General features: G+C 39.5%; 1 protein-coding gene across 2 annotated transcripts in view; it reads right to left on the bottom strand.

Annotated features, from left to right (window-relative positions):
- Nucleotides 1-14,918, bottom strand: part of LOC101169591 (deoxyribonuclease-1) — a 23,753-nt gene extending 8,835 nt beyond the window's left edge. The window contains exons 1-4 of one of the 2 annotated variants that reach the window (XM_004086324.4): nucleotides 14,830-14,918; nucleotides 6,578-6,747; nucleotides 5,464-5,552; nucleotides 3,250-3,264 (exon numbers count right to left, since the gene is read on the bottom strand). In XM_004086324.4, the coding sequence (XP_004086372.1) occupies nucleotides 3,250-3,264; nucleotides 5,464-5,552; nucleotides 6,578-6,739 (266 nt within the window). In that variant the 5' untranslated portion in view covers nucleotides 6,740-6,747; nucleotides 14,830-14,918. The remainder of the gene's footprint in view (nucleotides 1-3,249; nucleotides 3,265-5,463; nucleotides 5,553-6,577; nucleotides 6,748-14,829) is intronic. The other variant, XM_011472960.3, reaches the window with a different exon arrangement.

Below are 14,918 nucleotides of genomic sequence, written 5' to 3'. Positions count from 1 at the left end.
TCAGCCTCACAACAGTACAAAGTGGCACTAGATGTAAAAAAAAAAAAACAAGACTTCACTCAAAGTTATTTCTTTGATGTTAATTTTGTAGGTTGAATTTAAGGCATACAACAATCCCTATACACATTTCCGCTCTAGATCAAAGCTGGAAAACCAAGAAAACTGTTTTTTATTTACATTTCATGAATCAGTAATTTTTTCTCAGGCCTTCTGAAGTTATCGTGTGCTAAAAAGGAGCAGCTGTCAAACCAACACAAGGTTAAGCATAGTTAGAAAGTTTTTTTCAGTGTAAAAAAACTTTCAATCTGGGATTTAAAAAGGGAAATTTATAAACGATTTGGGAGGCAAAGAAGCATTGCAAAAGTTGGATCGGTGTACAGGCATCAGGATTAGATATAAAAATAATAACCTCAGATCACTGAGCAATGAAGGATGTCCACATAATAATAGCCAGACAAACTATTTGCAGAGCCTGGAAGATCTCAGTAAAAGCAAAAACGGGACAGGTTTAATTTTAATGCCTTAGTAACAACTGTCCTTACAGGTGGATATGAGCCGTCTACGGGTGAAAAGAGGGGCAAAACTGTACAGAGCACCCAGGTGGCCTGCATGAGATTTCAAAGTCATAAATCGCTCGGTAAGCCTGTAGAGTGTTTCACTTATACAACACGTACAGTATATGGGTAAGCAAGGGTGAATAAGGTGAGACGCAGGCGTGTTGTTAAAAAAATGTAATCCCCCCTAAACTGCTGTTTAAGCAAATAGGTGCACGTCCCTTGTGTGCAGCCTGGCTTTTAGAAATGAAGAACTGAGACAATCAGAGTGTAGTTCGTGCGGACATCCTACAGACGTCTTACGTGCATGAAACATCATGAAATGAGCAGCACCTACCTAGAGAGATAGCCAGTGTCTCGGAGATCGAGACGTCTTACTTCAGGGAAAGAAATGAACTTTGAAAATAACTCATATTTTATTAAAAACTATTCTTCCTTAGTTTGCTAAAGGTAATATATCATCTTAAATATTGATGTCGTGTCCTATGAAAGGTTTAAGAAAAGCATGATACAGTGGGGCAAACAAGTATTTTTTATTCAGCCACCAATTGTGCAAGTTCTACACTTAAAAACATGAGAGAGGCCTGTCATTTTCATTACAGGTAAACCTCAACTTATGAGAGAAAAAAATCCAGAAGAAAAAAAAAAATCGCATTGTCTGATTTTTAAAGGATTTATTTACAAATTATGGTGGAAAATAAGTATTTAGTCACAAGCAAAATTTCTGCCTCTCACAGACCTGTAACTTCTTCTGTGAGAGGATCCTCTGTCCTCCACTGGTTACCTGTAATAATGACACCTGTATGAACTGGTTATCTTTATAGTGACAACAAACAGTCACACTCCAGACTTCACTATGGCCAAGACCAAGGGATGTTTTGAGGTTTTGGCTGGGATACACAGACATTCAACTCCCTCCAAAGGTTTTCTATGGGGTTGAGATCTGGAGACTGGTTAGGCCACTCCAGGACCTTGAAATGCTTCTTATGAAGCCACTCCTTCTGTACCCGGGCAGTGTGCTTGGGATTGTTGTCATGCTGAAAGACCCAACCACGCTTCATCTTTAATGCCCTTGTTGATGGGAGGAGGTTTTCACTCAAAATCTGATGATGGGATTTTATCTCACCGTTCTCGTGATCATTCTGACCCCACGGGGTGAGATCTTGGGGGAAACCCCAGATGGAGGGAGATTTTCAGTGGTCTTGTTTGTCTTCCATTTCCTAATAATTGCTCCCACAGTTGATTTCTTCACACCAAGCTGCTTACCTGTTGCAGATCCAGTCTTCCCAGCCTGGTGCAGGTCAACAATATTGATTCTGGTGTCCTAAGACAGCTCTTTGGTCTTGGCCCATAGTGGAGTTTGGAGTGTGACTGTTTGAGGCTGTGGACAGGTGTCTTTATATAGATAACCAGATAATCTTGTTTGTTTGTAGATGACCAAATACAGATTTTCCAACATAATTTGTAATAAATTCTTTAAGAATCAGACATTGTGATTTTCTGGATTTTTCCCCTAATTTTGTCTGTCATATTTGAGATTTACCGATAATGAAAATTACAGGCCTCTCTCATCTTTTTTAGTGGGAGAACTTGCACAAGTTCTCAAGCTTCTCAAGTTCTCAAGCTGGTGTGCTACAAGAACAGGCCTCGTAAAAATAAGTCAAAGATTATTACCCCATTGGAAGATTTTCTTTAAATAAGCAAAAAAATGATCTTACCAAGAATCAGCATTTAAAAGAAAATTCTAGTAATTTGAATATGTTTGCTTTATATTTGATAAGATTGTTTTTCTTGTAAGACAGAAAAGAAGACAATTTTACATAAAACAATAGTCTTTAGACCAGCTTCCAACATGGTGGCTTCAAATATAGCTGATGACTTTGCCTGAAACTCTCTGCGGTTTCATGCCTAAAATCAATCATCACACAGTTCTGTGCTACAGGGCAACTTTCAAGGTTCTTCTAGAAATAAAGCCTTCTGGTTCCTCCATAAAACAAAGACCTTTAATCTACAATTCTAGCAGCAAAATAAATGAAATGGTATGTTTAATTTCTGATGCGCTGGTGGACCATTCCAAACTTTTATGCAAGCCATGGCCTGAATACCCCTTCCCAAACACCCTTCTTCCCATTTTTCCACAACTCTCTGATTTTTTAGCCGATGCAGATTAGCGATTGTTCCACCTTGAGAGAAAACCCCAACAAAGTGAATCTTCAGCAGAAACAGAGTCCCAAATTCCCAGCATGTAATTCACCAATTCACCAGTTTTTAAATTGAAGTTAGTGATTTTAACAAAATAAGCAGACTTTCAAATCTCTGAATTAAGAGCAAATATTGTTAAGGTTTAAAATAATCAAACTACAATCTCCATTTTCTGTGAAATGATAGTCATCTCTGTCACACAGCTCAAAATAATTGGAAAACTGCCCCCCCTCAGTGTTACGTCAGAATCACAGACTGGACAAGCCTCACTGAGGTGTCCTGAACTCTGCCGGTCTGGAAAAACCTGTGCAGCACATGAACAAAGCCAACACCATGATCCCACCTCCGTACAAAGAAGAAGGCTTCGATTAAACTGGAAGACAGGAGAGTGAAGCCAACAACCCAGATGTGATTTGACAGTGCAGATACAGGAGCAAGGAAATGATTCATCTGATCACACAAGATGCTGAGCATGCTCATAAATCCACTGTACCTTTCAGACTCCAGGCTGGAAGCACACAGCAGACACAAGGTGATCAGCACACAAACAGTGCAGTCAGACTCAAAGCTGAGCTGCTGGATGACATCATTTCCTGTTGTTGCTGCATACTCTCTTGTTTGAACACGTTTGCTTGATGCTAAACGCGTTAGGGACCCTGCTCTTCTTCTCACGAGGTTGACTTTGATGGAAGCCATTAATCCTTTTTTACTGGCTTTGTCCTTTGATTGGACTTTAGATTATTTGATTAAATGGATCTTTGACAGAGCTGGATTTCACTGCTTGAATCAAACTGACTTAGATTTGATAGTCCAATCAGATTCAGAACTGATTTATTCTTTTCTACATTTTTATCCACAAACTAATTTGATCATTTTGTCGTGCTAAATTTGTAACTTTGGTTGCTCGACTATGAAAGAGTTTTCACATCACTAATAACTGAAACTGATACTAGATAGAACATACATAGACAAATTATTCATTTTTACATTACTGATTTGTAATTTTGTAAAAATACCGCTTTTTAGGTTTTAGCTTAATTGAAAACAAGGAGCTTGGACTGGATAGGTTCTTAACCCTTGTGCTATCCTAGGCACTTTAACAATGGGAGTTGGGTCATCTAGACCCACTAGGCAGTGCTCTGAACCTTTTTTCTTCAATAATTTGTGATCTTCACTGGTGTCCATGGATTACATGAAATCTTTCCACCTTCATCCACCTTTGTCATGGTAGGGAGAACACAAGGGTTATAGTCCCACTCCAATCATCTTTGAATCTTTCGTCGAAATGTTCCCCGTGGTCTTTTGATTATGATTATGCCGTTTTTAGCCAAAAAAAAAAACCTGTGTTGTCTTTTAGCACATAGTTTTAACAGAGCAGCAGGAGTTCATTGGAAATTTGCCTCCGAGTTGTAGGTGGGACTGTTAGTGCAGATTGAGCCCATCTCTACGTCCCGTCATCCATCTGCATACACTCTCTCTCACTAGCTTATAGCCATTGACAACCCCAAGCTTACATTAGCGATGCAACAGAAATGGTGAGCAATATTACATATTTTATCCAGATTTCAGCTCAAACGAGGATAACAAAGACGTTCATGGATCAATTTGTCCAAGTGGATGCATCAGAATGGAACAGAGCAATTGACCTGCTGATAGTAGTTTCTATGTCTGACACTACTAGCTTTTTTCAAATGCATTTTTTTTGTCTGCTCCTGATTCACAACAATTTGAATAAAGTAATACTCAGAAAAGCAGTTTTAATTTTCTTTATACATGTCCTCTTTTAAGAGCAAAACTATACAAGAACATTCATTCAGCTGCTGTGCGAGTCTGTTTCTCAAAAGTGAACTGCTGCCTTTTATTTTCTGGCGGGTTTCATGAGGCCATGTCGCTCTGCAACGATGTACATTTTGTACCTTTCCTGAAATTTCGGTCTTTTGTGATACACGTAATTCATAAGTGTTTCTTGTGTTCGTCATTCGTCGATGTGAGCAGATGTCCCTCGAGGGATTCAGCCTACAGGTCTTTACGTGAATTTGGTTTTGATCTATTCAAAATTTTTGGTTGGTTGAGAATTAGGCCGTTTACACATGTTTAATGTAGTTTATAAACAATTAATATGTAAATCTTTACGTAATTACGTAAAAGTTGTGGCTTTCCACGACCCGTGTGTCTACTGGACTTTTCACGCATGTACCACGGATGTCTAACTTGAATATCGCGTGTAAGACGCACATATCAAGTTAAAATTATTGCATATAAACAGTGCAATAATCACACACGGTTCATATTCTACGTTGATTTACGTGTTCTTTGTGTGGTTTATTCGCAGTTCTTCTGTGGTTTTACATCTGTGAAAATTTCACGTGCAGACTAAAACCTCTTACTTTTTCCATTAATATTCACATATGACCAATTTTCATGTGAGCAATATGCGCAAAATGTACATAGTGGCTGTGTGACATATCATTTCACATGTTTTACTAAGGTCTCAGGAAATGGTGTGATCTGGCCCTGGAGGGCATTGAGTTCTGTAAATTGATTTTATGTGGGCTTCAAGGCAAAAAAAAAGGAAGCAAAAAGTGAAAAACTATTTTCCCCCCCCTATTTTTAGTTCTGTATCTTCTTTCATATTTATTCAAAGTAGCTGCTAGACTGACATAAAACTAACTAGTTCCAAGGTTGACTGGATGGATTTGATTTGTACCTGTTGAGTGAAGACAGTAGAGTTTTGATGACTTCACCATCTGGATCCACCACATGCTGCAGGAGGGTGATATGACAGCGAGCCACAATCTATGTACACACAGACACACAGACACACACACACACACACACACACAAAACACGCACAGTTAGTTAAATAAAAGACAAAAAAGTTTTGTGCAGTGTCAAATATAAACTGTTCTAGTATGATGAGAATAGACTAAATAGGAAACTACCAACCAACCATTTTGTCAATACAGCCCAGATCCCAATAAAGTTGGTGTTTTAAATAAAATTTGATGCTGCTGCATGTCCTAATAAAGTTACCACAAAGGGGTTACATTTGCTGAAGAGGCAGACTATTCTAAAAATTCAGCTGAGAAAAAAAATCTGGAAGCTAATAAAATCTTTTACACTTCCACCAAAAAAAAAAAAAAAAAAAAAGCGCGCCTGTCCTGTGGCCTAGGGGCCCAGACGCCGGGTTCGACTATGCCTCTCGGCGCCGGGGGGGCCCCTATAGGGGGGCCTCCTCTGCATCTGGCTGGGTTATCATTTTTCTCGGTGCAACACCTCTATTGTGGTTTGTGCCATAAGATTTTGTGCTTGGGATGTGTTTGAAAAAGACACCACGGGTGAAATGGGGTCACTGTACCGTTCTCCCAATAAATAATCACCTCGACCACTTGTGTCTGTCTGAGAGATTTGTTGATGTGGGCCGAGAACACAAGATAAACCTTTTTTTAGAAGAACATTTTCATCAGAACACCATGTCAGACAAAACTATAAAAACTCCAGACATTAAAAATGTGGAAACCAAAATGTCTTCAAATCGTTTTTTTAAAACAACAAAGGCTCTTCAGCATGGTGACCATGTAGCCTAGTAATGTTTTGTTTAAATGAAAACCTTTGGATGCTTAAAAATGCGTAAAATGTTGAAAATATGAACCCAAATGTTGGGAACGTCTTTTAGTTTGTATTCACTTTTATCTAAAAATGAATGAAAATTGAATGACTTGCAACTTTAAACACCATAAAATGCGCAAAAGCACGACAGACAACTTTACATTGAGGTTCTTTACCATGAACAGAAGCTGAACAGATAGTGTAAGGCTTACCCGCGTCAGAAAGTGCAACGTTATTGAGTTTGCTGCCTTTTCCTTGTCAAACTTCTCCACATTGAATGCGCATATCCTGAATCCTTTCTCTGCCTTTTTTCCAGTCGACAGGCTCAAGAGGGAGAGGAGGACGAGGAGAGGGACACAAGTAAACGGCCTCATCGCTGGATCTGTGGAGATCAACAGAATCACGCCAAAGACAGGAGTTCCAGTTTCTGTCACATGAGGGTTCTTGTGGTTAAAAAAAGAGCTTATTCTTGCATGGTTGTGACATCAGTGACACAGTTCCCCTACCGTGGGTTTCTTTTCAGTCAGAATAAAACTTTCAAAAGCATCCAGACCAAAACACAGGACTTATTACTGAACAAAAGGACAACAGCTGGCACAACCACACACACATGGTAAGTTAACATTCAGACGTCACAAAAGGTTTTCTTCGTTTTCTGATGTTGATAAACGTTCTCATTCTTACAGGTGACGTCTTGAAATTTGGCATCTGGACCTAAAGCCTTCTTACTTAGTAAATGGAGACCAGATGCCATGAATTAACTTCAAGACATTTTTTTCTTCAAAGAAAACCTGTGGTCTGAATCACTGGGCCCCACCCTTTATCAGGCCGTGGTTTAATGTCAGACAATATTTTCATGGTACCATATGAGGCTAAAGTGGAAATCCGATTTCTTCTTAGGTACCAGTTTCTCCTAACTTTTGAGGATAAAGTTTATCTTCATTCTCTAAAATATCTATAGCTGGCTTAGACTTTATTTATACGGTAAACTAGATTCGATGGGACGTTTCAAAAATCAGTTTTTAAATAAAACAAAAACAAAATGTCATGTTTTTTCCTCCATGGCCTGGTACCAACTGCACCACAGTTTGGTACCGGTCCGCCGCCTTAAATGGGAGAACTTCCTTCAATCTAGTTATGATTATTTAACATAACAACCGGTGCATTGTTCAGAAACAGCATCAGCAGTGCACAAAAAAAAAAAACCTGTCTTTTTTTCTCATGCAAGTGTTGAATGATGAGCAGCCAAACAGACAAAAGCTGGAGGAAATCTCAACCCAAGAGATCCGAGATCCAAAAGACCAACTCTGAATGGTGCCACCTCCACACACTCCTATTCAGGGACGTACACAGGATTTCAGAGGGACAGGGGCCCAAAGTCAAAAAAGGGCAGCAAAACACTTTTTTTTTGTCCTTTAAACAATACAGAAAATTAAAATAAACTACTAATAGATAAATACTTTGCTACTGTAGATGAAAGTGATAGATTTGTCATTTCTTTTGTCTGAACAAATCATTATCAATATGAGTTTGTTCACTTTATCACAGAAGACATCAAAGCAATAAAACACTTGGGGCTCTTCTGTTGGCACAATGTGCTGCAGGCAGAATCAACATGAATCAAGTTTAATCCAGATGGTAATGTTTGTCAGGTCATCTGCTTTATCCCCCTTTTTCCCTCCACCATTTTTGTCCCGTTTATTTATTACATTTTTACATTTCTGCCTCCATGCCCAGTTTCCTGCATTTTGCCTCCAGTTCCTGACAGCTGTGTTTGATGTGACTCCTGTTCTTTGTAGGAATACATTAAATTCTCTTTTGCATCTTATCCTCTAAACACAGGCTTTTGTTGTGATTGGAAATATTTTAATACAAAAGATTGTGAAACTAAATGATGCAGAGTTTAAGAAGGTGATTCTAATCATAAAATATTACGTTAAACATATACATTTAGTGTCAGACCCGCAATGTGGAAGCTATGAACTCACCACAAATATTGTTTATTTATGTTGAAATTTCCCTGGTGTTTTATTTTGAACTTAGTCCCCAACTTCCTGTCCCTGCATGACTTGATCTGCCGTGTTCAGACCAGTTCAGATGTCCGCCTAAAGTAAATAGCGGCTCCTTCACTAATCTAGAGCGTTTTTTCTAAAATATGAACCATATTTCTCTTCAGTTCTTCGTGGGACAGCAGTTTGTCTCCCTGTCCCCGGCTGTCCCAGACTCTCTCCGAGTCTGAGCGGAGCCACAAAGACAGAAGCAGCAGATCAGAAACCCTCTATTACAAGAAACTGGCTTTGATAAAATACCATGGGGGTTTGTAGATACTTTTTTGTCTTGTATTTCTAACAGAAAAGTATTAATGTTAATTCATCTTTTAAACCGTTTGTTCCCTTTCGGAACAAACGGTTTAAACGGCTGGAGCCTAACCCGGCCTCCTGTGGGTGAAGGCAGGGGACATCCTGGACGGGTCGCCAATCTGTCGCAGGACCACAATCACACACCCATAGACGCTTACATTCACACCTAAGGACGATTTACAGTAACCAATTAACCTACGGTGGGAGGCCTCAGAGAAAACCCACACATGAACGTATTAATTTTAATTTTTTTTAAACCCATCATGTATTTTAATAATCTCAGTTACTTTACAATACACACCTCCTTTTCATTGTCCTAAACCAGTTTCAAGCTTAAATGTTTGATCTAGCTGAACTGAATTGTTGGGCCAGAAGAGCTTTTAAAACTTACGTGAAAAATATAAATAGATAAAAAGGCAAATGTAAGAATAAAGCACATGGGTTTTACCTTTTTTTGTAAGTGTAGCAATCACAGGCCCACTTTCACACAAAGAAAAGCAGGTTTCACTTGTTAACCGTTTAAATGCAGTAAAGCAATCACGGGATCAGCAGGGGACGAGGTGCATGCAGCAACATGCCAAAAACCAAGAGAAAAAGCTTGAAAGAAGCAAGTGGAAAGGCCCATCTCACGGTGAGAAATGCAAATGTGACAAAAAAAGCAAAAAAAAGAGATGCATGCAAAACAATTATTGTTACAAGAGTGATGAGGATGAAGAAAACCTATGACACAGGCTCAGGTCCAGAGCATGCAACAGACACTAGGAATGGAGAAGAGACCTCAGTTTTTGTAGGCATGCCTTCTGGGTACATTTTCAAACAAACAGTGGTGCTATTCGGAATGTCATCCCGGTTAACCTGCCGAATTCCAATGCAAAGTTTGAAGATATAAAGAAACAATAAAAAAAAAAAAGTACAGCAGTAATCCAATTGGGAAAATAGGGATGGCAGATGAAAACTACCAGGTGGAGCTAGACAAAAGCTACCAAAGAGGCTTTTTCTGTTGCTGTGATGAAACTGCTTAGTGAAAAACTGCAAGACCTAGGGTGCAGAGGTATAATCTCATCAGTTGACCACAGCAAAAATTGAGTCAGAGGGGATGTTTGATGAAAAACCTTGTGCGCATCGATTAGGTCACTTAAACAAAGGACTTGTCTTTTCCAAAGCCAAAGTTTTTACGTGGATTTTGGCAACTCAAGCCAAATACCAGTCCAGCTATCCGGACTCGTCAACATTTGAACAATATTGTTGGCTTAGTATGCCTTTTGGTAGCAGCACCAGAGATCTTTTAAAGGAAGCTGATGCATGCTCTGGAGAATCTGCCTTGTCTACACACCTGCAGATGACATGCATATCACAGGTCAAAGAGAGACATAAAAGTATCAAATTAAATGCAGACAAGTTTAAAATTACGGCAGAAAGAAGCTGTCAACATGGGACATTCATGCTTTGTGCTCCTTTGCTCTGCGTGCTGCATTTAGGTTCTGTCAGATAACGGCCAGTGCTGCATCATGTTCACCATGTCCGTTTTTGCTATCACTGAAACATGAAGAGAGTCTTCAAGGATATAATGTCAGGGTGTAAGCCAAAAACATCTCCATTGTCGCAACACACAACACTTCCACACCACAGTTTTGGATCCTAAACATCATTTATTGAAGTTCTTTGGGCAGTGGTTGTCTGTCAAAAACGTCAAGCTATCTGGTCACTGAGAACGTTTGCAACCATAGGTGTATTGGTGGAATTCCACACACACACAAAAAAAAAGTATTATATCCTTTCCTGCACATAACCTCGCTCTGTTAGCGTGTGTGCTCTACCGGCAAAGGTAACAGGCTTACCTTTCTGCAGGAATGCTGTACTCAGCTCTGTCAGCTCTTCCTCTTTCCGTTTGAGGAATGCCTTCTCATGTTGTTCAATTCAATTTCTTTAGTGTCTCACTACACTGATCAGAAAAGAGTGGAAAATCTGTTCAGGTAGTTGACCATGCCCAAAAATTTCTGAACTGTTTTCACGTCTGTTTATGTCTCTCAACTTCTGGGGATCCATCCTTAAACCATGAAACTATACCAGAGACAGGCCAGGCAGCAGCAGTGAAGGCTCAGCTAAAGAAAAAAAGACAATAGGTGCACAACAGACGGAAACACTAGAGAGTGTTTAAATTCAACAGGGCTGTCAAACTCCAGAACTCAAGGGCCAACATATTTGTCCTTGCTAATTACCTGAACAAGTCTCGCACTACTATAAGATTTCCACGCAGTGATCAAATTGTTAATCGCGTTGATCATGTCACTAAGTGCTGTTTTCAAGTCCTCACTAACTGCACTCAAACTCTTTAGCATTAGTGCCCAGGTACAGAGAACAAATTCAGCAATACAGCAGGGGGGCTGCAGAGCCTACATGTCCTGTACTTCACGCTATGACCTTGTGCTGAATGTTTTTAGTTACCAGGCATCATCGCCAACAACCATAAATTACTTTACTCTGTTCATCCACCAATTCATCTTCTATACCCGCTTAATCTTTTTCAAGATCCGAGCCACTGTTGTATGAAGGCAAGACCTGGACCAGTCCATCACAGAGCAGATATTGTTCAATATTGATTAACTTTTCTAATGTTTACTCTGAAACAAGTTCTGTTTGGTAACGACAAAGAATTCACATAAGCAGATGTTCGAACTGACAAGTGGTGAAACGCATGGTATGAATATCATTACAGTTTCCATGAAATACAAAGCAGTTTGTCACCAGAGTTACAGGAATAGTCATTAAAGCAAAATCAGTCCGTGGATTTTAGAAGTCCAAACTGCAAAGGTAAGTAAGACCAGAACAAGCCCCATTTCTTGGCTGACTGAAACAGCGTAAATGTGCCCAAACTTTTTAAGTTCAGTCACAATATACCTGTTTTTCTCCCGGGTGTGTTGTGCAATTCCCACCACACAGTCTTTTTTCTGTTTTTTCCAAATACTATTTGCATATTTCTTTTCATGTTTGCTAGTTATAGCTGTTCTACACACTTGCCAACTGTTGGAAGATACCTCCTTTAGGAATGTCTTAACTATATATGGAGGCTGTTTGGGAGGCTCTAGAACTTAGAAGTAAAATCCAGTGTTCAATAAGAAAACTAAATTCCATTCAGCTGAACAGATGTGTTCCCATGGAGGAATGTTTTTTTAGGAAGTTTTTTCCCCCATTTTTTTTAATGTGGAGTTGGTCATTTCACAGGTCATAGCTCAATCCAGCAGTGACTGAGCTGTTTCAGGCAAGTTTGTTTGTGTCTTCCCCTCCCTCCGCTGGGTCTGGTGGAACCAGTTGAGTGACTTTTCAGAATTGATCTCCATAAGGCCTTCCACACAACCAGCGTGACTGTATCAACTGCTGCCTTACAGTTTCTTGCAAAAGTCAGGACTGTTTAATGATCCGACCGATAAAAAACCGCATGACAGCATCAGTTAAAACCCTTAAATCTGTAAACGGAGATAATTCCATTTCTTTTTAAATATTACAAATTCATTTTAAAAGCCTCACCCCAGTGTCTTGATTACCAAAATCTATGTCCGAGTCTGGCCTGGCAGTCTGTGGGAGGGGCAGAGTCTCCAACTGCAGCACCAGCTAGTCATCACATGACCTACATTGGCGTCTGGAAAATTCTGCAGAAACTCCCTAATTAGTCGATGTTTTTAGCCATCAGTGGTGTCATGTGTCTAAATGCACGTTTAAAATGCAGTAGCGATAAAATCAAGCTGTGAGAGAAACACAAATATAGTGGCTGAAGTCTTTAGCAAAATAAAAGCGGATGATTGGTTCATGTTCAGTGTGAAAATAGGACCATGGTTTTTACAAAATTGACCAAAGGCAAATAACAAAATATAATTCAATGACTGGTATGTGTTTGTTTTTTCCATTTAGTGGTGGGTGGTTAACCACACAGTAAGTGAATACTGTCAGTCATTGTAGGGGGAGAGGGAAAAAGTGGAATCTACACTCAGGCATGGATTGTTATTAGCAATATGAGCACTGGTCAAAGAGAAGTTGCATCTATGGCAACTACTATCGCTATTGCCATAGTTACAATGACTCAACTGACTCGGACTAATCACTGTCGAGGGCGGCACCTGTATCAGGAAAGCAACGGTGAGGGATTTTACCTCATTTCATGAGAGCCGGAGGAAAGGCATTTTCTATGGGTGATGTCACACCATGATAAGTCCGTTTTTTTTACAGTCTATGGTTCCAGCTCTCTGCAGGTCATTCACTAGGTTCCCCTTGCGTGGTTCTGCAGTATCAGTGGCTGACTGAATAGTTTTTTTGCCCCACTGTATGTCAAAAGGGGAACAACAACTTCTACCGTCACTCTACACTGCCATTGTTCATTGACTCTCTCTGTATTCTTGAGCATGGTTCTTGCACAGGTGATAGAATTTGTTTATTTTGTTGGAGTATATAACTTAAATAACGGTTGCCTGGTCCACGTCGGTCCCCTTGTTTTAAAACAACATCCTGCGACAGAAGTTGCCATGTTTGTTTAAGCCCAGTGCTAACTGCTAATCTTATTTTAATTGATTCCAGTTTGAAACACGTCTACCACCATTTTTTTTCCATGTGCATTTTTTTAAATGTAAAATGGTACCCCAAAACTATTAACCATGCTGTAAACAACACTGACACTTCGTAAAAAACAAAACAAAAAAAACAATAGAAGATTCTTCATTAGGACAAAATGTATAGTCATACAACCCAGCCTTATCAGTAGCAACACTTTTGAATGCCATGCGGTAGGATGGATTTTTGATGGAACTAGCATAAAGCTGAAGCGTCTTGTACATTATTGTGATTTAGTCAGTGAGACACAAATCAACAACCTCAAAACCTACATCTGTAGTAAATCGTTTGCTCTGCCCAGGTGTCCTGCTTTGTCGTAAGGTGCATCTTCAACTTTAGGAGTGGAGGCCAAACTACCTCTGAAGTCAAATGTTGCATCTAAATCATAAAACTTTGTTGAAAAATGTCGGCCGTCTTCCTTTTTAACATAACATCCCCACGCAAAAGAAAAAAATTAAAGATAAACCAAATTTGTAATGAATAGAAACTGACTCTTTGCGTTACAAACCAACCACTAGTCATCGTCATCTGAGCGGGTTTCAGTTTCTGTTCAAAAGTCAGCGAAAGCCAAAAGGTTCTTGTTTTGATACTGCAACAATCCCCATTTTTTTAAAACCCTAAGTTCTGTTTTTACCAGTTCTGAGTGACTGAATAGTTCAGAATCCAATATGGAATTAAAGTTCCTCAAAACTAAAATAATAACAAAAATAAAATTAAGACAATTTCCTGCCAAGAAATCTGGTTTTAGCAGGCAGCACGTCACAGTAAGAATACCAAAGTCTGCTGCATTAACTAGATCTGTCAGGAAGTCGACTTTTAAATGTTTAATCTTTAACCCTGGTTGACTTTCGGAAAACTAACAGAAAAACACTACCATCATGCCTTAACATTCCCCCCAATCACATCATCTGCAGAATTAAAGGACAAGTGACAGAAAACTCAACATTTAGCTAAAGATGGATTTTGGTTTGGAGGATTCCTCTGGTGGGTGCTCACAGACTGTATCCAAGTCCTTTAACAACTAATAACTAAGAGAAGAGACTCTGCTCTATCTGAACACTGAATAACCAACATGAGGCTGGATTTTGATTGTATGAGCAACACCAAGAATCCGTTTGAGGAATGGCGGACTTTCAGTGAGTCATTTTAAGACTGAGCATGACCTAAGCAGGGATACGTAACATACTTTTTTACTTAATACTGTCAATATGGAAAAATCTTGGCCTCACTTGAATACAGACTTTAGTAGGACAACAAGCCTTTCAAGAGTTGAAGCTATCAACTCAAAGCTGACAACAACACAAAAACACACACACACTATGTCTGACTCACACATCAACATGGCAAAAAGTCTCTATACCTTCAAACACAGACAGACTTAAATAACAAAAGCCTTCGGTCTCTAAGATCAACAAAAAGCCATTAAAACATTAAACCCCCTTCGAACCCACGTGAGACACAGCAGCTTATGTTGGTTCAGTAACAGAAAGTCCTGGTTCTCCTACCTGTTCAGCTAGTGCAGTTCAACTAACTGCTGTCGAAACTCTGGCTTTGGCCTAGACCTGCAAAGGTGTGGTTTAAGCACCACCCACCC

This window comes from Oryzias latipes, chromosome 7 (genome assembly GCF_002234675.1).
Source record: "Oryzias latipes chromosome 7, ASM223467v1".
NCBI lineage: Eukaryota > Metazoa > Chordata > Actinopteri > Beloniformes > Adrianichthyidae > Oryzias > Oryzias latipes.
The sequence above is the reverse complement of the archived record's forward strand: the minus strand, read 5'-3'. Positions and strand labels throughout refer to the sequence as shown.